Source organism: Triticum aestivum, chromosome 1B (genome assembly GCF_018294505.1).
Source record: "Triticum aestivum cultivar Chinese Spring chromosome 1B, IWGSC CS RefSeq v2.1, whole genome shotgun sequence".
Lineage (NCBI taxonomy): Eukaryota > Viridiplantae > Streptophyta > Magnoliopsida > Poales > Poaceae > Triticum > Triticum aestivum.
Window position 1 is genome coordinate 487690152 of NC_057795.1, and position 26887 is coordinate 487717038.

At 43.7% G+C, this 26887-nt stretch overlaps 1 protein-coding gene across 1 annotated transcript; it reads right to left on the reverse strand.

The window, feature by feature from the left end:
• Positions 1-18908: 18908 nt before the first annotated feature.
• On the reverse strand, positions 18909-20956 carry LOC123133801 (NAC domain-containing protein 48). Its single transcript, XM_044553212.1, has 3 exons — positions 20556-20956; positions 20183-20457; positions 18909-19698 (listed from the first exon to the last, which is right to left on the reverse strand). Exons 1-3 carry the CDS (start codon positions 20752-20754, stop codon positions 19267-19269), a joined length of 906 nt encoding a protein of 301 aa, XP_044409147.1. The 5' UTR covers positions 20755-20956; the 3' UTR covers positions 18909-19266.
• Between the last annotated feature and the right edge of the window lie 5931 nt (positions 20957-26887).

Below are 26887 nucleotides of genomic sequence, written 5' to 3' on the forward strand. Positions count from 1 at the left end.
TCATACAGTGACAAGTGAATAAACACTCATCTTGAGAATAACACATCTAGCATGGAAAAATATTGGCCACCCCCTGCCGTTTCATGAGCGGTACAGGCACACAAAAAGGAAATTCATTTTGAAAATTAGAGTTGGCACATACAAATTTAGTTGGAACGACATGGAAATACCGCATATAGGTAGGTATGGTAGACTCATTTGGCACAACTTGGTTTAAAGAGTTTGGATGCACAAGTAGTATTCCCGCTTAGTACAAATCAAGGCTAGCAAATATATTGAGAAGTAACCAACCAAGAAAGGAAAACGATCATTAAACATAGCTAACACCGAATAATGCACCACAAGTAGGATATGACTTCATTGCATAACTATTGACTTTCGTGCTTACATAGGGAATCACAAACCTTAACACCAATATTCCTACTAAAGCACAATTACTCACCATCATGACTCACCTATTATTATCTCCATATCGCAAAACTATTGCAAGGAATTAAACTTATAATATCCAATGATCTACATGAGAGTTTTTATTATATCCTTCTTGAATATCCATCACTTTGGGAACAATTTCATAGCTTGTGCAAATTTTCATCACTATCATTAACTCTCAAAATAATATAAGTGAAGCCTGAGAGTGTTCGACAAACTACTCCAAAAATAAATAAGTGAAGATCAAATAGGTAGTTAAGTAAATAGGTAGCTATTTGAGGACTCTCTCTTATTTAAAAATTTCAGATCTTAAGTATTTTATGAAAATAGAAAGCAAAACAAAATAAAATGACATTTCAAGAATAACACAACTCATGTGAAGAAGCAAACACTTCGGCTCAACCGAGGCTAACCGGTAATTGTTGATGAAGAAAGGTGGGATGCCTACCGGGGCATCCCCAGGCTTAGATGCTTGAGACTTGTTGGAATATTATCTTGGGATGACTTGGGCATCCCCAAGCTTGAGATTTTGTGTCTCCTTAATTCCTTTTATATCACAATTTCCCTAAATCTTAAAAACTCCATCCACACAAAACTCGACAAGAACTCGTGAGATAAGTTAGTATAAATCAATGCAATAACCTTATGATTCTCTACTGTAGCAAATCACTAAAATTATTATTTAACATTGCATACTAAATGCCTCTGCATATTTAATACTCCTATCCTCAAATAGAATCATTAAACAAGCAAACATATGCAGACAATGCAATCATAACAACAATCTGTCTAAACAGGACAGTCTGTAAAGGATGCAAGAAGATTCATACTTCTATAACTCCAAAAATTTTGAAAAATTAGCACACTGTAGAAAATTTACATAGCTTATTTTGCAAGAAAATTCAACATTTTATCACATTCTTACTTTTTTCAAGAATTCACACACTAGCGTGCAACTTTCTGTTTTCAAACAGCAACATATAGACTTGCAAAATAAGCATGGCAAAGGCTATACTTGACATTTTTATTGAAGAAAAATATGCAAAACATTATTATAAATAAAAACAAGCAAATGATAATAAAATAAAATGATGCTCCAAGCAAAACACATATCATGTGATGAATGAAAATATAGCTCCAAGTGAGGTTACCGATAATGTTGGAGACGAAAGAGGGGATGCCTTCCGGGGCATCCCTAATCTTAGTTGCTTCGATCCTTCTTGAATATTACCTTGGGGGTGCCTTGGGCATCCCCAGGCTTAGGGTCTTATCACTCCTTATTCTCCCCATATTGATATCTCACCCAAAACTTGAAAACTTCAATCACACAAAACTTAAAAGAACTTTGTGAGATGTCTTAGTATGATAAAGAACAATTCATTCAATTTGGTACTGTCAAGGCAAGATTCATAATTGTCCTCACACAATTCCTATTGTAACTTATCATTTCCACAATTTATATTGAGTAATATAAGCCACATAAACTAGGAAACAAGCAAACTATGAATTGAAAACAGAATCTGTCAAAAACAGAACATTCTCTAGTAATCAGAAGAAAGACCATACTTCTGCAACTCTAAAAATTCTGAAAAATTAGGACATCGTAGATAATTTGTAAATCAATCATATTTAAAAAATTCAGATCAAAAGCACGGTCCACTGAATTTTCAAAATTCCAGAACTGGGCCCAAAAGTTTCTGTTTTTGCACAGAATCAAGTCAACTATCATCCACACTATCCCAAAGACTTTAGTTGGCACTTTATCCAAACAAAAGATATAAAACATGATTACTACATTAGAATAATCATGTGAACACACAAAAATAGTAGGGGTAAATGTTGGGTTGTCTCCCAACAAGCGCTTTTCTTTAATGCCTTTTTAGCTAGGCGTGATAATTTCCATGATGCTCATACAAAAGTTAAGAATTGAAACACAAAGAGAGCATAATGAAGCATATGACTAGCACATTTAAGTATAACCCACTTATTATGTATAGGTATTTTGTGAGCAAACAATTTATGGTAACAAGAATCAACTAGCATAGGAAGGCAAAACAAGCAAAACTTCAAGATTTTCAACACATAGAGAGGAAACTTGATATTATTGCAATATGTAAAAGCATATGTTCCTCTCCCATAGTAATTTTCAGTAGCATCATGAATGAATTTAACAATATAGCTATCACATAAAGCATTCTTTTCATGATCCACATGCATAAATTTTGTATTACTCTCCACATAAGCAAATTTAATCTTGTTCATAGTAGTGGGAGCAAACTCAACAAAATAACTATCATGTGATACTTGATTTTAATCAATTTGAGCACTAAAATCGTGATGAAAAATTTCATGGTTATCATTATTCTTTATAGCATACATGTCATTATCATAATCATCACAGATAGCAACGTTGTTGTCATAATCAATTGAAACCTCTCCCAATATAGTGGATTCATTATTAAATAAAGTCATGACCTCTCCAAATCCACTTTCATAATTATTAGAACAAGAACCTCAAAGAGTGCCCCAAGATTTCTACCGGAGAAACAAAGACGAGAACGTGCATCAACTCCTATGCATATATTACCCCAATGTCACCTCGGTAATCCGCGAGTTGAGTGCCAAAACACACATCAACTCAATCAATATGATACCCCGTTGTCACCATGGGGATTCATATCAAGACATACATCAAGTGCTCTCAAATCCATAAAAGTATTAAATCCGTTAATAACAAAATCTGAAAGGGAAAACTCAATTCATCACAACAAGATAGAGAGGGGGAAACACCATATGATCCAACTATATTAACAAAGCACATGATACATCAAGATCGTGCCAAATCAAGAACACAAGAGAGAGAGAGAGAGAGAGATTAAACACATAGCTATTGGTACAAACCCTTAGCCCTGAGGATGGACAACTCCCTCCTCATCATGGTGGCCGCCGGGATGATGAAGATGGCCTCCGGTGATGATTTCCCCCTCCGACAGGGTGCTAAAATAGGGTCCAGATTGGTTTTTCATGGATACAGAGGCTTTAGGTGGTGGAACTTCTGATCTAGGTTTATTTCTGGGGGTTTATGTATTTATAGGATTTTTTGGCGTCGGTCTCATGTCCAGATGGGCTTGAGGGGGCCCACCACCCACCAGGGCGTGCTAGGGGGGCTGGCGCACCTAAGTGTGTTGTGAGCAGCAGGGGGGCCCTCTAGTGGTTCTTTGCTCCATTATTTCTCTTTTCTTCCAAAAAAATCGTCAAAAAGTTTCGTCCAATTCTGAGAACTTTTATTTTTGCACAAAAAAGAACACCACGGCAATTCTACTGAAAACAATGTTAGTCCAGGTTAGTTCCATTCAAATCATACCAAAACCATATAAATTTTTTGTAAGCATGGCATGGATACTTCATAAATTAAAGATACATTGGAGACGTATCAGATTGCTCTGTATTTGTATAAGAGAACCACTTTCTCAAGTTAGGCCCCATATTGCCAAGTTAATGTTTTTATGCACTTCTGTTCAAGTTTTTGCTTAGCTTGGGAACAATCTTGTGATCCTCTGAAAGACATTGCCACAGTCTCTACCCCTAAAAAATGATGATGATGGTTGAATAAAAAGTTTGACACTTGTTAGAATTGTTCTAGAAGAAAGAGTTATCGAGTTGCATAACCCCATGGTGTTTTATATAATAGACTCAATTGCCCTTGTGAATAAATATTTCTAGAGGAACTTGGTTGAAAGGTGAATGAGATTATGCAAAAATCTATGTTGCATTACATGGCGCTTCAACTTCTCGCTGGTGCTATGGCCTTGCTACTCTATGCACGTATATGTGTGTAAATGTGGCTTCGTCACCTCTCTTGATGTTATGCTAAGAACTTCGATGTCCTATGAATGATCCACCAGAATTTCGGCTATGAGTCTGTTAACGTTCACAATGGCAACACTGCAACGAATATTATTTGACTTTCTCTTGAGTGAGTGTGTATGTGCTAATATGGGTACTGATCCCAAGAGCTCGAAAGAGACAATATATTGGTCCATAGTACTCAAACTTAAGCCATTGTGAAACCGAAGTATGATCATTTCTTTGGTATCATCCCGTCACCTAACAATAAAAGTTTCAGCAAACAATGATTGAAGTAAGTGCCTGACAACCTTGCGTTGAGAATGTTAGTGGGCATGAATGAAAAACTCCATATCTCGACTTTTTGACAACTCTCTTTGCTCAAGTTCTTTTTTTTGAGAAAACAACAAAAATAAATGAATAAGGTAATAAGTAAGAGGATCCAAGTATTTGTTTTCATGCTAGATTAAACTTTGACAAGGAGCATAGAAATTTTTACTAAGGCTCTAGTGGTTTGGTGATCAAAATAAATATTATCTAGCTGAGCATGTGCTACCTTGTAAAAATATGCTCTATCTTGCTTATAGCTTGCAGACAAGTAAAGGATACGCCTTTGGGGCAACAATGTTATTGATGAGCTAGATGGAACTTTTGTTTATCAAGCTTTTTGCTCGAGGACGAGTTGCTTGAAGCTTGGGGATGTTGATGAGTGGATTGTAGGCATGCTTTTTAGACTATATTTTAGTGCCAAAATCCCTCATACCAAATCCATCTAGCACTTATTCATGTCTTCAATGCATAGTTTTTGGTATTTAATTGTTTAACCAAGTGCATTGCACACTTTTTATTTTTATTTAGTTTTCCTTTGTTTTGTGGCCTTTGTAGGTGTGTTGACGAGTTCATTGACTTGGGACATCAAAAGAATCAAGCTAGGGGTCAAACCCGAGAAGTTCCAGGAACTAGATCAAGGCCCTTTGGAGAGTTTGATGATTTGATATTTATCAAAGTGTCCAAAATGAAGATCCAAGGCCACAAACACATCGGGCTTTTCGCAAGCAATCCAATGAGCCCAAGAACATCAAAATCGGAGTTCGTATGAAGAATGATGACCAAAATACGAAGCGGCTCCCGAAGTCTAGAGTGAAAGACGGCCTTTCAAATGACCAGAGCCGTCCTTTTGAGCGGTCGTTTGAGCTCCAGACAACCATGGAAATTGGCCAGAACTTTCAATTTTGCTCCAATTTCGTTACCATTTTTCCTTATGAGATCCTTGATGACCAAGGCTTGTTTGCAACGTGGTTTGGCTCCCCTTGAGCCCTTGGATGAAAGGGAGGAGGCTAGATCAACGGAGGAGAACCGGGGTAGACTCCTATATGAAGACTTCCAACACTAGCCGCCGAATCATCTCATCTTCATCATCTACAAATCTCATCTACAGCCACCATATCTCCATTGCAGCACCTCCACCATAGAGAGAAGGGCCGGCCCAAGGAAGAAGGAAGGGAGGAGGCGCCTCCACGCCGGCGCTGGCTGGAGGGACGGTGCCCTCGTCATCACCGCCAACATGCCTCTCCCCATCTCCATCTCCAACTTTGTGTTGGCTTGTAACTCATCACTAATCTCTATGTACTCCATCCTCATGTTCGAGTAATTTATTAGTTCTTAGGCGAATAACATGAACTCTAGTATGTGCTAGTACCGATTGTCTTGTGCGATATGATATCCTCTTTGCATGTTTATGTTAGTAGTCTTCTGGAAGTTGAGTGAAGTCAACCATCCAATGTATGCCAATTTTGGATGGAAGGTTATTACTGTTGGCGAACTGTGTGGTTGGTGAGGTGGGTGACTAGCCCCATCTCCCTTCATAGCGGAATGTTGCATTAGGGGGTAAAATGGAGACCACTTTGGTTGCGTTCACGTGGACCTTTTTCCCTTTAATCACCGTCTGGTAACCAGAGTGGGGAAGGACAGTGGTGGTGCATGTGATATGGGATTGTCGTGTGTGTGTGCACATATCTGTACTGGCTCCGTCCACAAAGATAAACACGTAAAATGGCTTAGTATTAGTAAAAATAACATGTACTGATGATTCCGAATGCCTCGAGAACACCCTTATTACTCACGCGCCGCTCCTTTTTTCCCGTTGTTTTATTTATGTTTTTATCTCCGCGTAGTTGTTTAGTTAAAACCACCCTAATTTTCCTTTTCACTAGCAACTGGCGAATAGAATATTTCCAGATAATGCTCTGGGTGTGAATGTAGCCACGTAAGTGACGGCGTAGCTGCGGGGTTGGTAGTTATCATTGCAACCACCGCTCCCTATGGTATCAACATACTCTACTTGCCACGAATTGCTATAGCCCTATGCCCTTGCAGTTCATCAACCACCAGACATTTACAAACTTCTTGGGGCACACCACAAGCAAGGAAGCTTTCGGGGAACCTCTACTGCTTAAGAACCCAAACTCCAAGAGTAACAAGTGTTGATGAAGAAATCGAGTGAGGTACGCAAATAGGTTTGATGGAAGTGTACATCGGGTCCTGCTCTTTCTATCCCCAAGGAATCAACAAGTTTGTCTCAACGAATAGAGGGTCTTGTGAAAAATGGAGCTTGGTAATGGTGGAGCAGCTATTAAGACCTTAGAGTTAGGTTGGAGGAGGAAGAAGGTACCTTATATTCCCTTCCACATAATTTATCCATTGTCCACCTAATGGCCCCATGCGCATGGCTAAGTTGGCCCTGTGCGCACGGGATTGCTCGAGACAAATCCCCAGACCCTGTGGGCACGGTCAGTGACATGTGTGCACTGGGTGTCCAGAGAGATTTCCTTTACCCTCGCGGGCACGGGTTGCCATGGTCTCATGCACACGAAGTGTCTAGAGACTTTACTACGGACCCCGTGGGCACAGGGTAAGATGACCAAAAGTACACTTGGTGGGAGATATCAAGGTAATCTTTGTTGTTAGGTATAGGATGGCTAGTATATGAATTTAGCACATTCCCACACTTTCAGTCAAGTACCTCGACGCTTAGTACTGCAGGTGTCCTAGGACTTAAATAAAGAGAAACCAAAGCTTAGCGTCCTCGAGAAACCATACGTTTATCCTTTATGAGGTGGGGGTGATAACCCACAAGTATAGGGGATCGCAATAGTTTTCGAGGGTAGAGTATTCAACCCAAATTTATTGATTCGACACAAGGGGAGCCAAACAATATTCTCAAGTATTAGCAGCTGAGTTGTCAATTCAACCACACCTGGAAGACTTAATATCTGCAGCAAAGTAGTATGGAAGTAACGGTAACGGTGGCAAAAGTAACAGTAGCAGTTTTGTAGCAATCGTAACAGTGGCAACGGAAAAGTAACTAAGCAAAGATCAATATATGAAAAGCTCGTAGGCAATGGATCAATGATGGATAATTATGTCGAATGGCATTCATCATGCAACAGTTATAACATAGGGTGGCACAGAGCTGGCTCTAATTCATCAATATAATGTAGGCATGTATTCCGAATATAGTCATACGTGCTTATGGAAAAGAACTTGCATGACATATTTTGTCCTACCCTCCCATGGCAGCGGGTCCTATTGGAAACTAAGGGATATTAAGGCCTCCTTTTAATAGAGTACCAGACCAAAGCATTAGCACTTAGTGAATAATGATCTCCTCAAAATATGGTCATCACCAGGAAGTGTCACGACTAATGTCACCTTGGGGTTGCCGGATCATAACACGTAGTAGGTGACTATAACTTGCAAGATAGATCAAGAACTCACATATATTCATGAAAACATAATAGGTTCAGTTCTGAAATCATGGCACTCGGGCCCTAGTGACAAGCATTAAGCATAGCAAAGTCATAGCAACATCAATCTTAGAACATAGTGGATACTAGGGATCAAACCCTAACAAAACTAACTCGATTACATGGTAAATCTCATCCAACCCATCACCGTCCAGCAAGCCTACGATGGAATTACTCACGCACGGCAGTGAGCATCATGAAATTGGTGATGGAGGATGGTTGATGATGATGACGGTGAAGATTTCCCGTCTCCAGAGCCCAAAACGGACTCCAGATCTGCCATCCCGAGTAAGAACAGGAGGTGGCGGTGGCGGCTCCATATCGTAAAACCTGATGAATCCTTCTCTCTGTTTTTTCTCCCCGAACGTGAATATATGGAGTTGGAGTGGAGGTCGGTGGAGGACTGTGGGGCCCACAAGACCAGATGGCGCGCCCCAGCGAGGTGGGCGCACCCTCCACCCTTGTGGACAGGGTGGTGGGTCCCCTCTGGTTGATTCTTTCACCAATTTTTTTATTTATTTCAAAAATAATCTCCGTGGAGTTTCAGGTCATTCTGAGAACTTTTATTTCTGCACAAGAATAACACCATGGCAATTCTGCAGAAAACAACATCAGTCCGGGTTAGTTCCATTCAAATCATGCAAATTAGAGTCCAAAACAAGGGCAAAAGAGTTTGGAAAAGTAGATACATTGGAGACGTATCAACTCCCCCAAGCTTAACCCATTGCTTTTCATGAAGCAATTCAGTTGACAAACTGAAAGTGATAAATAATTTTTTTTACAAACTCTATTCGATTGTTGTTGCAAATATGTAAAGCCAACATTCAAGTTTTCAACAAATATTATGAACTAACCATATTCACAATAACATTTAGGTCTCACCTTTACTCATATCAATGGCATAATATAACAAGATGGTATCTCGCTAGCCCTTTCTTAGACCGCAAAACATAAATGCAGAGCACCCCTGAAGATCAAGGACTGACTAGACATTGTAATTCAGCAAAAGAGATCCAGTCACAGTCATACTCAATATCAATTAATAACAATGCATACAAATGACAGTGGTGCTCTCTAACTGGTGCTTTTTATAAGAGGATGATGACTCAACATAAAAGTAAATGGATAGGCCCTTCGCAGAGGGAAGCAGGGATTTGTAGAGGTGACACAGCTCGAGTTTTTGAAACAGAGATAAATAATATTTATGGAGTGTGCTTTCATTGTCAACATAACAACCAAGAGATCTCGGTATCTTCCATGCTACATACATTATAGGCGGTTCCCAAACAGAACAGTAGAGTTTATACTCCCCCACCACCAACAAGCACATTCCATGGTTGGTCCGAAACAATGGGTACCGTCCAACTAACAACAATCCTGTGGGAGTTTTTTTTGCAATTATTTTGATTTTATTTGATCATGGGACTGGGCATCCCGGTTACCAGCCATTTTCTCGTGAATGATGAGTGGAGTCCACTCATCTTGAGAATAACCCACCTAGCATGGAAGATATAGACAACCCTAGTTGCTACATGAGCGATTTCAGCATACAAAACAGAATTTCATTTGAAGGTTTAGAGTTTGGCACATGCAAATTTACTTGGAACGACAGGTAAATACAACATATAGGTAGGTATGGTGGACTCATATGGAATAACTTTGGGGTTTATGGAAGTGGATGTACAAGCAGTATTCCCGCTTAGTAGAAATGAAGGCTAGAAAGAGACTGGGAAGCGACCAACTAGAGCGCGACAACAGTCAAAAACATGCGTTAAGATTAACCAACAATGAGTGCAAGCATGAGTAGGATATAAATCACCATGAACACAAATATCATGGAGGCTATGTTGATTTTGTTTCAACTACACGCGTGAACATGTGCCAAGTCAAGCCACTCGAATCATTCAAAGGAGGATACCATCCTATCATACTACATCACAACCATTTTTAAAAGCATGTTGGCACACATGGTAAACCATTATAAACTCCTAGCTAATTAAGCTTGCCATGAGTAACTATAATCTCTAATTTTCATTGCAAACATGTTTCATTCATAATAGGCTGACTCAGGAACGATGAACTAATCATATTTACAAAAACAAGATAGGTCGAGTCCATACAAGTTTTTCCTCATCTCGATCATTTCATCATATATCGTCATTATTGCCTTGCACTTGCACGGCCGAACAGTGTGAATAATATTAATAGTGCATGTGCATTGGACTAAGCTAGAATCTACAAACATTTATTCAAAAGAGAAGACAAGGTAATGGGCTCTTTGTTAGATCAACAATAATGCATATGAGAGCCACTCATCATTTTCATCGTGATCTTCTCCTCTTGACCCCCAAAGAAAAGAAAATAATTTAAAAGAAACACACTGAAATGTTTTTGGAGTTTTTGTTTTTCTGAAGGAAGTAAAACAAGAATGAGAAAAACTATTTACATGGGAAAGCTCCCAACAAGCAAAAGAAGAACGAGAAATATTTTTGGGTTTTCTTTAATAGTACTACTACATAAACATGGAAAGTAAACTAAAGTACAACTAAATTTTTTGGTTTTTCTCAAAGTTTTTCAAACACATAAGAAGAAAGCGAGCAAAAGAAAATAAACTAGCATGGATAATACAATGAAAAAGTATGAACACCGACAACTAGAAATGAGTGTGTGAACATGAATGTAATGTCGGTGAGAAATACGTACTCCCCCAAGCTTAGGCTTTTGGCCTAAATTGGTCTAAGGCCACCACTGGCCCGGATGATATCTGAAATCATAGTTGGGGTTGTACTGTGCTGCAACAGCTACCGCCTGGCGAGCTGCTTCCTGGAGGCGAGCGGCCTCCACTCTTCTCTCATACTCATTTGCCTCCTCTCTAGTTATAAAATACCTCCCTTTTGCCTAAAAGTTAAAGAAGGTAGGAGGAGGAAGGATAATATGGATAGCACGCCGTCTGTCAAAGACTAGTCGGTACTGGAGGGACTGTTCGTTCCTCTAAAGAAATTGGTAGCGTACCATAGCATTATAATCCAGAAAAGCAGGTGGCAACTCAATGTCATTTCCCCTTATGGGTACACCAAGATAATTAGCTAAACGAGTTGCATAAATCCCACCAAATAAATCTCCATCTTTGCATTAAGATGTAACCTCCTTGCAATAATAGCCCCCAAGTTATATCGCTTATCACCTAACACCGCACACTTGAAGACACTAAGATCTAGAATGCAAAGGTGGCTGTGATCATGTTTACCATTAATGCATCTACCTATAAAGAGAGCAAAATAATGTATGGCAGGAAAATGAATGCTCCCTATGGTAGCTTGTGTGATATTTCTAGTTTCTCCCACAGTGATGCTAGCAAGGAAACCGTTATATTCAGATTTCTGAGGCTCACTATGAATGCCCCACTGTGGGATTTTGCATGCAATATTAAAATCTTCAAGGTCCATGGTATATGATTCATCATAAAGATCAAACGAAATAGTATGGGTATTGCGCTTAGATGAAAATTCAAACCTCCGCACAAAGGAATCGGTGAGGTAATAGTATTGTTGGCACTTATGTGATACGAAGTCCTCAAGATCAGCATTACGTACATACGCATCAAATTCATCCTTGAAGCCTCCAAGAACCATAAATTCATCCGACGGTCATTCACAAGGCCGCACTTGAGCTTCCCTTGGTGGTTAAAGGTCCGACTCACGTATTGCGAGCCTCCGTGCTTGCTTCCTCGAAGAACTACCTTGGTACATTTTCCTAGACATTTTTCTTCCTCTGAAAATTTCTGAATTTTTTAGTGACTCAAAATAAAAGTGAACCAAACTCAACAAAATTGCTAGCAACTACTCCTACAAGTGTCTAGAAACTATATCATGCATCAAAACTACTTTGGACCATATAAATTTGACATGCAAGCTCAAGAACAGGGTCACCACAGCAGCAAAAATTCGCAATAAATAAAGCACTAGAACAAAAACTAATTGGACCATTGGAGGAGTCGCATACCAAAGAACAACCCCCCAAAGCAGTTTCGTAAGTGGAGCTTTGCACAAGGAGATCGAAAATAGCAGCAAAACAAGCAAGAACACGGGTTTGAGCTACGTGATCATTTTTTCTGGAGGAAGACGAAGTGGGTGGGTGCTGGAATAAGTGGAGGGACCCATGTGAGGCCCACAAGATAGGGGGCGCATCCAGGGGGCAGGGCGCGCCCTCCACCCTTGTGGCCCACTGGTGAAGCCCCCTGGTGTGTTCTCAGTGCTAGAAATTCTCAAATATTCTATAAAAAATCATACTAAATTTTCACGGCATTTGGAGAACTTTTATTTTCAGGATATATTTTATTTCACGGATAATTCATAAAACAGATAGAAAATATATTTCTACTTTATTTAATCTAAATAACAGAAAGTAAAAGGTGGGTACGGAAAGTTGTGCCTTCTATATTCATCCATCTCATGCTCATCAAAAGGAGTCCATTAACAAGGTTGATCAAGTCTTATTAACAAACTTCTTCCGAATAACATGAAACCGAAGAATTTTTTGAATAATACTAACTTACCTCAACGGGGATATGCATGTCCCCAACAATAGGAATATCATATTTCTTTTTGACAGTAGGAAGAGGGAATTTAAAACCTCCAATAGCAATAGTTGAATTATTTCCAATAGAATTGATACTATGAACTTGAGGTTGTTTCTTTGGAAAGTGTACCGTATGCTCATTACCATTAACATGAAAAGTGACATTGCTTTTGTTGCAATCAATAACAGCCCCTGCAGTATTTAAAAAGGGTCTACCAAGGATGATCGACATACTGTCTTCCTCAGGAATATCAAGAATAACAAAGTCCATTAAGATAGTAACATTTGCAACCACAACATGCACATCCTCGCAAATACCAATTGGTATAGTGGTTGATTTATCAGCCATTTGCAAAGAGATTTCAGTAAGTGTCAACTTATTCAAATCAAGTCTACGATATAAAGATAAAGGCATAACACTAACACCGGCTCCTAGATCACATAAAGCAGTTTGAACATAGTTTCTTTTAATGGAGCATGGTATAGTTGGTACCCCTGGATCTCCTAGTTTCTTTGATATTCCACCCTTAAAAGTGTAATTAGCAAGCATGGTGGAAATTTCATCTTCCGGTATCTTTCTTTTATTAGTGAAAATATCTTTCATATACTTAGCATAAGGAGGCATTTTAAGCATATCAGTAAAACGCATATGCAAAAAAGATAGGTCTAATCATTTCAGCAAAGCGCTCAAAATCCTTACCATCCTTTTTCCTTGATGGCTTAGAGGAAAAGTCATGGGTTTCTGAACCCATGGTTCTCTTTCTTTACCGTGCTTCCTAGCAACACAGTCTCTCTTGTCATATCGTTGATTCTTTGATTGTGGGTTATCAATATCAACAGCAGGTTCAATCTCTACATCATTATCATTACTAGGTTGAGCATCAACATGCACATCATCATTAAAATTATCACTAGGTTCATGTTCATCACCAGATTGTGTCTCAGCATCAGAAATAGAAATATCATTGGGATTCTCAGGTGTGTCAATAACAGGTTCACTAGAAGCATGCAACGTCCTATCGGTGTTCTTTTTATTTTTATTACTAGGACTAGGTGCATCAGTATTAATTCTGTGAGAATCTTTCTCAATTCTCTTAGGATGGCCCTCAGGATACTAAGGTTCTTGAGTCATTTTACCACCTCTAGAAATAACCCTAATAGCATTATCTCCGTTCTTATTATTTAACTCATTGAGCAAATCATATTGTGCCTTAAGTACTTGTTCTACTTGAGTTGTAACCATGGAAGCATGTTTACTAATAAGCTTAAGATCATTTTTAACTCTAGACATATAATCACTCAAGTGTTCAACCATATAAGCATTACATTTCAATTGTCTACTAACATAAGCATTGAAATTTTCTTGTTTAACAATAAAATTATCAAACTCATCCAAGCACTGACTAGCAGACTTATTATGAGGAGTATCACCTTCATCAAATCTATAGAGAGAATTTACCTCTACAACCTGTGTCGGGTTATCAAGACCATGTATTTCTTCAATAGGCAGTAAATTCTTAACATCTTCATCTTTAATACCTTTTTCTTTCATAGATTTCTTTGCTTCTTGCATATCTTCAGGACTGACAAATAGAATACCTCTTTTCTTTGGAGTTGGCTTAGGAGTTGGTTCAGGAAGTGTCCAATCATTATCAGTACTCAATATATTATTCAGTAACAATTCAACTTGCTCTACAGTTTGTTCCCTAAAAACACAACCAATACAACTATCTAGGTGGTCTCTGGAAGCATCGGTTAGTCCATTAAAAAAGATATCAAGTATTTCATTTTTCTTGAGAGGATGATCAGGCAAAGCTTTAAGTAATTGGAGAAGCCTCCCCCAAGCTTGTGGGAGATCCTCTTCTTCAATTTGCACAAAGTTAAATATTTCTTGTAAGGCAGCTTGTTTCTTATGAGCAGGAAAATGTTTTGCCGAGAAGTAGTAAATCATATCCTGGGGACTACGCACACAACCAGGAGCAAGAGAATTAAACCATATCTTAGCATCACCCTTTAATGAGAAAGGAAACAACTTAAGAATATAGCAATAGCGAATTTTTCCATCATGAGCAAATAAGGTGGCTATATCATTCAGTTATGAAGATGTGCCACAACAGTTTCAGATTCATAACCATGGAAAGGATCAGATTCAACCAAAGTAATTAACTCAGGATCGACAGAGATTCATAATCCTTATCAGTAACACGGATAGGTGAAGTAGAAAACTTAGGGTCATATTGCATTCTAGCATTCAAAGACTTTTCTTTCAGCTTAGCTAACAGTTTCTTAAGATCATCTCCATTGCAAGCAAGAAAGTCTCTAGCAGTTTCTTCATCCACAATATAACCCTCAGGTACAACAGGCAATTCATATGTAGGGGGAGAATCATAATCTTCGGTTTCAATAATATCATTAGTTTCAGTAATTTCATTCTCTCTAACCCTAGCAAGTTGTTCATCAAGAAATTCACCTACTGGCACAGTATTATCAAGAAAAGAAGTAGTATCATCATAAGCATCATGCATAGCAGAAGTGGCATCATCAATAATATGCGACATATCAGAATCAATAGCAGGTGTAGGTGTCATAAGTTTACTCAAAACAGAAGGTGAATCAACTGGAGAGCAAGATGGAAGTTTCTTACCTCCCCTCGTAGTTGGGGGAAAAATCTTGGTTCTTTGATCTTTCAAATTTCTCATAGTGATCAATAGATATAAATCCCAAGTGACTCAGAGAAGAGAGCTATGCTCCCTAACAACGGCGCCAGAAAAAGGTCTTGATAACCCACAAGTATAGGGGATCGCAACAGTTTTCGAGGGTAGAGTATTCAACCCAAATTTATTGATTCGACAAAAGGGGAGCCAAAGAATATTCTCAAATATTAGCAGCTGAGTTTTCAATTCAACCACACCTGGAAGACTTAATATCTGCAACAAAGTAGTATGGAAGTAACGGTAACGTGGCAAAAGTAACAGTAGCAGTTTTGTAGCAATCGTAACAGTGGCAACGGAAAAGTAAGTAAGCAAAGATCAATATGTGAAAAGCTCGTAGGAAATGGATCAATGATGGATAATTATGTGGGATGACATTCATCATGCAACAGTTATAACATAGGGTGACACAAAACTAGCTCAAATTCATCAATAATGTAGGCATGTATTCCGAATATAGTCATACGTGCTTATGGAAAAGAATTTGAATGACATCTTTTGTCCTACCCTCTCGTGGCAGTGGGTCCTACTGGAAACTAAGGGATATTAAGGTCTCCTTTTAATAGAGTACCAGACCAAAGCATTAGCACTTAGTGAATACATGAACTCCTCAAACTACGGTCATCACCGGGAAGTGTCCCGACTATTGTCACTCCGGGGTTGTCGGATCATAACACGTAGTAGGTGACTATAACTTGCAAGATAGGATCAAGAACTCACATATATTCATGAAAACATAATAGGTTCAGATCAGAAATCATGGCACTTGGGCTCTAGTGGCAAGCATTAAGCATAGCAAAGTCATAGCAACATCAACCTTAGAACATAGTAGATACTAGAGATCAAACCCTAACAAAACTAACTCGATTACATGGTAAATCTCATCCAACCCATCATCGTCCAGCAAGCCTACGATGAAATTACTCACGCACGATTGTGAGCATCATGAAATTGGTGATGGAGGATGGTTGATGATGACAATGGTGATGATTTCCCCTCTCCGAAACCCAAAACGGATTCCAGTTCTGCTCTCCCGGAGAAGAACAGGAGGCGGCGGTGGCTCCGTATCGTCAAACGCAATGAATCCTTCTCTTTAATTTTTTTCCGGAACATGAATATACGGAGTTGGAGTTGTGGTCGGCGGAGGTCTGTGGGACCCACAAGACCAGAGGGTGCGCCCTCCACCCTTGTGGACAGGGTGTGGGTCCCCTCTGGTTGATTCTTTCGCTAATATTATTTATTTATTTCAAAAATAATCTCCGTGAAGTTTCAGTTCATTCCGAGAAATTTTATTTCTGCACAAACACCATGGCAATTCTGCTGAAAACAACGTCAGTCCGGGTTAGTTCCATTCAAATCATGCAAATTAGAGTCCAAAACAAGGGAAAAAGAGTTTGAAAAAATTGATACGTTGGAGACGTACCAGGGGTTCAACCATCTCCTTAATGAACTCACATAAACCAATGGCATGAGATCATATTTAACAACAATCATTAGTATCACTAACCACATTGCCATCACATCAAAATACAATTTAGAGATAAATGCACTTTATCTCCCTCTTTTTGCGGTATTGATGACAATAGGGTTAGAGCATGGAAGAGAGTATAAATGATGAATGAAGCCATGCAACTCTACAGATATAAGGACCCCTCCCCCATGATGTTTGCATATGCCATGCAATGCCTTTATCCTCTAACGATGAATGAAGCCATGAAACTCTACCGCTGGTGTGCGTGGATTTTTCATCCTATTGTCCATTGCTAGTACCTGCGTCCTCGTCAATGGCGTCCCTGACCCTCCAATTTGGCACTACAGAGGGCTTCGTGAGGGTGACCTATTGGCATTCATATTCTTCGTGTTCATCATTAACATCCTGAACTCGCTCCTTTAACGGTCCATTTCCTTGGGGATCCTCCAGTGGCTCACCCCTCGCCACATGGCCTCTAGTGTCTCTCTCTACGCTGATAACATGGCGATATTTTGCCACCCGAACCCTCAAAACTTGAGTGCCATTCATCAGCTTTTCCAGATCTTTGGGATTGCCTCGGGTCTAGCGACGAACCTATCCAAGAGTTCGACCACCCCCATCCGTTGCTGCCTCAATGACATTGACGCCATCCGTGATCTGGTGCCATGCCCGAGCACCGAGTTCCCCATCAAGACCTCATCCTCCTGTCTTGATGCGTAAGCCGCCCTCGACCGCTCGACAACCGCCGCTAGACTAACTCAAGAAGGAGCTCCCCACTTGGAAGGCAAGCCTCTTGAAAAAGATTAGGCATCTACTACTTTTTTGACATGTGTTTAGTGTCATCCTAGTGCACACCTTGATGGCCATCTCCATGGATGCGACTACCCTCAAGCTTGCTTATCATATCTACTGCGGCTTCCTCTGGTTCGGGTGCAAGGATACCAACGTAGGTTACTGCTTCATGAATTAGCAATGTGTGTACCAGCCGCTCCATATCAGAGGGCTCGACATCCATGACTTCCGTCGTATGGGCATCACACTCCATGCCCAGTGGTTTTGGCTCTATAAGACCGACGCATCCCGCCCATGGCGCCATCTTCCACGTGTGAACCTCCTGGCATGTTGGTAACGGGGAATCATGCCTTTTTAGAGGATCGCGGGCTGTCTGGCTAATCGGTCAATAAGATTGCCCCGCTCTCCTCGAGCTGGTGTTTGTCGCCGGAGATGCCACATCGTCGTTGAGGGGCTTCATCAGCGAGCTTGGACTCGCGACATCCATTACGCTCCTGGACTTGTTGCACCTGTCAAACACATGGAGCTTTGGCATCGGTTGCATCAACTTAAGCTCACGACAAAGTCGAATCACCCTTCTTGGAATATTTGTGGCAGCGCTGCCTACACGACACGCTCCTGCTACTATGCATTGTTCTTTGGGGCCACTAGCCATTACTCATGGTAGCTAAATTGTCGCACTTGGGATGTCCTGTGATCGAAGTTCTTCATCTCGTTGGCACTACAAGATCGTTGATTTATGGTTGACTGCTTACTTTTTCGTGGCCTCCCGCACGCTCCACGCCGCGTTCTGTGCAACTAGAACCCTGTGACGATGAACCACCTACTCGTGGACTACCCCTTCACCTGTTAGGTGTGGCCCACGTGCTTGCCTGGTGCAGATCGATCTCTCACCGCCCGACGTAACTGTTGGTTTTCTGGATTGGTGGGCAATGTCTTACAACGTTTCCCCGTCCGGACATCGTAAGGTCCTCCCCACCATGATCATACTCTCTGCATGGTGAATTTCGATGCTCGCAATGCATGTGTCTTCACCTTTGAGTTATCGTCTGGCCTTCCTGTGACTCAAACTATTCGATCCGCGTCTTCACCTGTTGTCGTCTGCCCCTCGTGTGTCTGCCCCTCGTGTGACGCAGACTACACGTGGCAAGACTAGTTAGTGGGCGCTGACCGAGGCAACGTCCTGGACTACAATCTTCTTAATCTTCTCCTATCAATAAAAAGATGCACACATCTGTTGTGTATTCGTGGAAAAAGATCGCACGGGGAGAATAATTATAAGTATACATATTCCTGTTCCAATGGTACCGATACCATGCACATCTCCCAAACAAGACAAAGGTATAAAAAAGCAATGTAAACAAAAAACCCAATTTCCAAATCAATCGCATATACACAGCTTAGTTCAAATCCGTATACACCAAGAGTACTCTCTGCGTCCCTCCTCGAACACACCGGGGCTCCCGCGTCTCATCGCCGCCGTCCGTGACTCCTTGTGCACTACTGATATCTTCCATCCAACGGCTATGAGTATCTCCTGCCGATAGATTCCGGCCGGCGGCTCGCCCGAGCTACCCCGATCGATTTCATCCCAGCGCCAAACCACACGTACAGCCACGGAGCCGGATTCTCAGAACGGCTTGCCCCAGTACATGAGGATGTCCTGGAGGAGCGGGTCGCCGGCGGGGAGCCCGGCCGCCGGGTCGAGCATCAAGCCGGCCGGGTTGACGCCCGGGGTGGCTGTGGCGAACGTGCGCTCCCACTCGGAGATCTTGGGCTGGCTCTGCACCTCCGGCCGCTCGCACGACGCCGTCAGCACGTGTTCCGAGCAGCTCGAGTCCGCGTGCGCCCGCGGCATCGAGTCCGACGGCCTCACCTCGTAGTACGCCGCCAGGTCCGAGAACGGCTGCGGCGCGTATGGCCGCAGCAGGGCCAGTTTCTGCTCCGGCGGCGAGCCGACGGCCGCGTGCCCGGGGCTCGCGCTCGCGGTCCGGTCACCGGCGCTCGGCCTCTCCGAGGCGCCTTTCTTGTTGTAGATCCGGCAAAGCACCCAGTCATCCAACTGCAACGACCACAAAAAGATCGATCGACGTACATGATCAGAACAGAAATCATACCTCTAATATTAACATTCCAACATGAATCCATCATCATAAACTGATTAGTCACGAACGAATTTTAATCCATATGATCGGAAGGTGCTATTTGATTGGATATTTTCGTATCGATTATAAAACGAGTCGCTATCGCGGCGCACAAAGCGCGAGAGATAATTGGCGGGCGGAAGAGATGACGCACGCCGGCATCTCCACCGTTCACACCCGCGAGAAAGCGAGCTGCCCGTGACAAGGATCATAAACAATTAATTAAGCCCCACTTATCTTCCACGTACGATCGATACGTGACGATAACCAACTCCTTATCTAATCGTTCGACATGATGCCAAAGAGGACAAAGTTAGAGGGACTGATTGAAGATGATTCTCTGCACAGTTCGAGCCACCTACTGTTAGCAGGTCAGAGGGCAGGGGGGAGCATAGTGCGTACCCTGAGGCTGTTCTTCTTGCGGGCGGAGCGGTCGACGTCGGCGAGGCGGTACTCGTGCATGATCCAGTTGGTCTTGTCGCCCTTGGGCGCCTTCCCGGCGTAGAAGACGAGCGCCTTCTTGATGGCCAGGGGCTTGGGCGTGCCCACCGGCTTGTCGGCGCCGGTGGCCTTCCAGTAGCCCGTGCCGGCCGACCGGTTCGGCCGCGACCCGTTCGGGTACTTGCGGTCGCGCGGGGAGAAGAAGTACCACTCCTTCTCGCCGTAGAGCGCCATTCCTGCACGCACACGCAGATGCAAAAACGATTAGTAAATCATACTGCCACGCGAGCGTTCATGCATGCATGCATGCTGCGCCGGGGCATGGAAGACGTACTCGGGAGCTGCCATGGGTCGAACTTGTAGAGGTCGACCTCGGCGATGATGGGCACGGAGATGGGCAGGCCGGCGCACCGCCGGCAGAGGTAGTGCATCACCAGCTCCTCGTCCGTCGGATGGAATCTGAACCCCGGCGGCAGCTGCAGATCCTGCTGCCCCTGCGTCGCCGCCGATCCTCCGCCGCCGCCGCCGCTCATCTCCTCGATCCTTCTTCTCGCTCGATTGTAGAGCTAAGCTAGCTACTCGAATCCGACAGCTCCAAACTGCTGCGATAAACCAGATATCGATAAGCAGAAACAGCTAGACCGGACGATCGAAGGGCTTCTTCTTGTCCTGGAAGGGGCGGGGAGAGCATGAAACCATGCGCAGTGCGGCACGCGCGGCATATATAGAGCGAGCGCGCGCGGGCGCGCCGAGGGGATGCCGCTCGTGGCGAGACGTGGAGGGCATCCGACGGTCGGGGCGCGGCTTTTGTCACTGCTTACGCCAGGGCGCTTGGACGCGCACGCGCGCGCGCGGCCGGGGCGCGGCCAGGAGCGGCGAGGCGGCAGTGTGGGGCCCGTTCCCGGTGCAACGGCGGCTCGATCGCGTGGACAGGTGTTCCGTTTCGGGTTAGTTTGCGAGCCCCACGACGGAACATGCGCCCGTTGCCGGCGCGACACGTGGTGGAGGGGCTGCCAAAGCGGAAAGGTACGTACTCCCGCCGGGGACGGGCGGGGGCGGACCAAGCTCAGAATGTACGGATCCCCATGGGTGTCAGTTGGAGCGTAGGACTAGATTAGGGTTTTTCTTTATTTATTTTTTGGGACTCTAATGTAACTGCAGTGTTGTTGTATACGGTTGTATAGGTCGTGTGTGGTCGTCTCTTCGGGGCCCCAAGGGCTGAGGCGCGTACATGCTCTGTGCTCGTCCACGATTTAATGCCCACTCCATGGAGCAAAGAGTGCGTGACTCACGTTAGAATGCCTGCCGCGAACATAAAAACGCTTGCCACCACAACACTTCTTCTAGGCACTTCATTGTTGTACTTTTTCGTAAAAAAGACTCGGCCCTATTTGTCAGGACCCCGATCCTGAGTCACACCGATCTAGCATGTAACACATCATATCACTTTGCGGCCTCACGCACGGTATTCTCACGGGTGCCACCTTACCTGGCCTGGGACCGTTTGCGCCTTTTGGCTCACGTATATGATAGTGCCGCTAGCATCCATATGACAAAGAACCCGGGCTGACATGGCTAGTCGTGAACCCAAAGTGGCACTAACTTACAGGGACAGGCATACATGACCCAACAACGAACGTGTCGGTCATCAGCGAGTGAATCCGGGCTGTAGCAACTGGGCTAGCAGGACTCCGATAAACCGGGCTGTAGCGGGCTAACAAGACTCCGGTATTCATCGCGTGACATTTCCCCGAAGGGACAGACACAGGAACGAAGAAGGACACATGCCGGCCAGCCTAAGTGTTTCGGAGCAGTAGCAAGCTACCATGGCTAAGTGGAAGCACTAGGAGACATTTCCCAGTAAGAGAGGCTACTAAGGATAAACAACTAGATAGTCAGATCCCACACATACCAAACATTTCAATAACATACACACAATATGCTCGATATGTGCAAATACAACATGGCATCACAACATGACTTTATGACTCAAGTATTTATTCAATAGGCTCCGAGGAGCGAGATATTACAATCATGGGTCTCATGACCCAACAATCAGAGCATACAAGTCAAAGCACATGCGGAAGCTTAACATGTCCGAGTACAGACATCTACAAATGAAAAAGGCTGAGAAGCCTGACTATCTACCAGATCCTGTCGAGGGCACAAGATCGTAGCTGAGGTAACAAGCTAAACGTCGAAGTCCACGCGGTACTACTAGTGAGACTGAAGTCTCTCTGCAAAAACATAAATTAAGCAACGTGAGTACAAATGTACCCAGCAAGACTTACATCATAACTAACTACATATGCATCATTATCAACAAAGGGGATGGTGGGGTTTAACTGCAGCAAGCCAGCTTTGACTCGGTGGCTAACCTGAACTACGACTGCAAGTAACTCCTTTGAGGTGGCGCACACGAGTCCACATATTCACCATATCAATACACCACTATGGATTCGCTCCCGTCTCCCTACGAGAACGCCATCCATAGCACTCACGCTTATCTTGCGTATTTTAAACTATCCACTTTCACTTGTCTATGAACTGTACAGGCAACCCAGAAGTCTTTTACCGCGGACACGGCTATTCGAATAGATAATGTTAACCCTGCAGGGGTGTACTTCTTCACACACGCTCTCGCCACTTACCGCCATGTACACCTCGTGTATCTCGGCAACCTTCAAGCGGAAGCCTGGCGAGGGAGTCGGCCACGACCTGACTAACCACACAAGTCTCTCGTCCAGGTTTATCGCCTATTCGGGTTCCATCCGCAAGGAGATCCGGCCGGGGTGTCTCTCACGGCCCCAAACGATGTGTGCAGGGTTCCCAAGTCCACCATCCGGGTGCCACTTGGTACACCGGGCCACTGTGCCTAGTCTGTCCCAAGCCCACCTGTACCGGGTGCCACTTGGTAGACTACTAACACTACCTACAAACACCAGAAACTATTTGCAACTCCTGGACAGAGATCAAGTTGATTAATAAGTCGAGAGGGGCACTTAAGCATTCCAATGCATGGTAGTAGCTGGTCATGGATCACAAATACAGAACTCAGTTCTTGAGGACGGCTGCAATGAGACAACCCACCATGTACTCCTACATGGCCTCTCACCGCTACCTTTACCAAATCGTGTTCACACACTTAGCTCTCAACAGTAGGACATGTTCACACCACCTCCGATTCATCCCCGATGAATCAGACCTGACACAACTCTAAGCAATAGCAGGCATGACAACAAGCATGAATGAGTAGGCACATCAGGGCTCAAACAACTCCTACGCATGCTAGTGGGTTTCATCTATTTACTGTGACAATGACAGGTCATGCAAAGGATAAAGGGGTTCAGCTACCGCAGCAAGTAACAGATGAATTGATGTTGTCCTAATGCAGTAAAAGAGAGCAGGGGCGAGAGAGTGGGATTTTATCGGAATGAACAAGGGGGTTTTGCTTGCCTGGCACTTCTGAAGATAATATAGCTCTTCATCGGTGTCATCGAACTCATCGTCGGTATCACGTCTATCGAGAGGGGACAAACACGGGCAACAAGGAAGAACACAATCAATGCAATGCACAATATGATGCATGATCATGACATGGAAATATGCTATGGTTTGAGCTAATGCAACTAGCAACAAGTTAAATGAAGTTGATTTGAATCCAAGATTCAAATCTAAACTCCATATGTGAAGGTTTAAATGCCATTATATGATTTGTGCTAAACAGCAGCTATAAGTTGTTCTAACATGCATGAAAATGGTACAAATGGATAGATTGGATTTTTCTGATAATTTTTCATATATAAATTATTTCATTTGGAGTTACAGTTGAATTTATATGAATTTTAGAAGTTTATACTATTTTCTGGAATTTCCTAAAAAGAATAAATCCAGAAAATGATTTATGGCGTCAGCACCACGTCACTGTGACGTCAGCAGGTCAACAGGCCGGTCCGGGTCAAACCTGACGTGTGGGGTCCACACGTCAGTGACACAGCTAATTAACAGGGGTTATTGCTAATCTAATTAAAAGATTAGGGCTCCGGGGCCCACTGTCAGTGTCATAGGTGGGGGGGGGGGGTTAGTGCTAACTAACTCCTGGCCGGTGGGGTCCACCTGCCAGGCCGGCGAGGTCGTCGCCGGCGACCACGGGGCACGGCGGTGTCCGGGTTACAGGCCACGGGGGCGGCGGCTAAGGGCACCGGGGCGTAGCCAGGGCTCTCGCGCATCCAGGGGAGGCGACGGGAGGACGCGGGGTGGCCGGAGCTCGCCGGAGCGGAGCTCGGGGCGGCGGCCGAAACACGGCTCCGGGCGGGATGTGGCTGCAGGGCATGGCAGGGGCTGCGGAGGGCCTCTACGGCCTCCTGGCATCACCAGGAGCACGGTGACGTGCGCGGGAGCGGCTGGCTCGGGTTCTGGTCATGGTGGCGCCATGGACGGCGGCGAGGTGCTCGCGGGTTCGACAGGTAGCAGGCTACGGCGCGCAAGCAAAGGAAAGGAGAAGGGGAAACGGACGGTGAGCTCACGTGGATCCCGTAGAGGTGGACGGCGAGCTCGGGGAAGGCCGAACGGCGACGAATTCGACGGCGGCGATCCGCGGCACCGACGAGGAGGACAACGTCGAGGGCAGCTCTACAGGGCATCCCGGCTTGCGTGAGTCGTCATAGAGGTCGGGGACGGCAGCGCGGAGCTAATGGTCTCGTCGGAGCGGTGAGGTAGTGGTGGTGGGCGCGGCAACGGTGTGCGGCGGCGAGGGCAGCGCTCGTGCGCGGTGAGAGAGAGCGAGGGAGAGAAGGGGAAGGAACGAGAGAGAGTGAGAGAGGTGCGGGGCGTCTCCGTGGCGCATCCAGAAGAGCCGGGGCGTCGCGGTGGAAGCAGGAGCTGGCGCGCGCGGGGCGACCACGCGCCCTGCCTACTGGCGTGAGGAGGAAGACGACAGAGGAGGCTGCGGTGGCGGGCTGGGCTGGCTTTGGTGGGCTGCACAGGTAGGTGGCCAGGTAAGTGGCCCAGGTAAGCGTTCTCTTTCTCTCTTTTCTAAATTGTTTCTGTTTTCTATTTTCTGTAATTGTGTTTGGCTTTAATAAAAATGCCAGGGCATTTCCAAAAATCATGAAACTGCTTAATGTCACTGTTTGGAATATTACCAACAACAAACATTTCAGTTTGTGATTATTTGAGCATTTAAAATATTATTTAGCAATTAAATGCCCAAATGCAAATAACATATGATTTAATTCAAAAATCCAGAATGGCCTAGAAAAATGTGCACCATTTTTGGGAGAGGTTCTAGACTAATCCAAAAATGATGAACTTTTCTGAAGGGCATTTTGGGTTCATTGAGAATATTTTTTTATTTTAACCTAGTTGATTTGATCTGGTGCTAGGGTTTGAGCAATCCCCATTTCAACTTTCAAATAAATTAGACATGATGCAACAATCAAGCTAGTCCTAGTGCATAGCAAGGCTAGGGATGTGACAACTCGCCCCCACTAAACAAGAATCTCGTCCCGAGATTCAAGCATAGGGTAGGATGAAGGGGGAACGCAAACTAACATAATCTTCATGATCCAGGTGGCACTTCATCAGAACGTTGAATCGATCACCATCTTGTCTCGTCGTCTTGCTCTGAGAACTCCAACTAACATGACAAGAAGAGGAAAGGAAAACTCTAGAAGAATCGATCTTCTGGAAGACCAATCAACTTAGGATCAACTAACAAAGTGAGTCATAGCAACATCTCTCGAGCTGAGACACGAAGCATACATCTAGAGGAATGGAGTGGAACGGATGACGAAGGTTCACTAGGTAGACAACAATTCCACACTTATGAGGGTGGTGAATGGTTGTCAACGTAGCGAGGAGTTGAATTGCCATGATACCACAACGGGGCACCTTAGGGAAGGTGACTCATGGAAATATCCCCTTAAGTGGCAAAAAGAATTACCTTTGATTCAAAGATCATTGAAACTCTTTATACCGGCTTAAGGCAAATCACAAATGATCATTTGGAAGAGTTCGAAAGAGTGGCATACTCAGTTTGGAAAGGAAACTAGAGTTATAAGACAACTCGGCAAACGGAAGGCACAATCCAATGGATACCGGGGATATAATCTAGTGACTGAGCGTGCTCTCAAGAACTTGAGCATTTCCATATTCATCAGGTTCTTACCAACATCCGTGTCAAGGATCCTGGCAACACAACATACTACCATGACGAATGGTGATGGAGGATGCTGATGCGAAGGAAGATAACACTTTCTTAGATTTCACCTTAGCGAGGCCAAGGGATCAAAATCTGGATGATTGACCGAGAAACATTTAACACTCCGCTTCTAATGTTCTCCTTGATGTTCTACATACCAGGGTCATACTTAAAGCATTAACGTGGCCATCAAGTATAGGTCGGACTTCGGAAGAGAAAGGATTTATAAGGAACACTTCTAGAAAAGTCACAAGAAATCCTTATAGAGAAGATGGGCAAATTTTCTCATTCAAGATACTACAATGATAGATCTTCCCTCTAGGTGTGTCGGCCAAAACATCAACCTTGCCAGAGCCTACATCACAGATCTTGGAAGAGTACCAACCATCATGTCTGCCTGAGATTCAGATCTGGTTGGTGATAGGATATTTCAGACAACATGTCTGAAAAAGAAACTTTGCAAC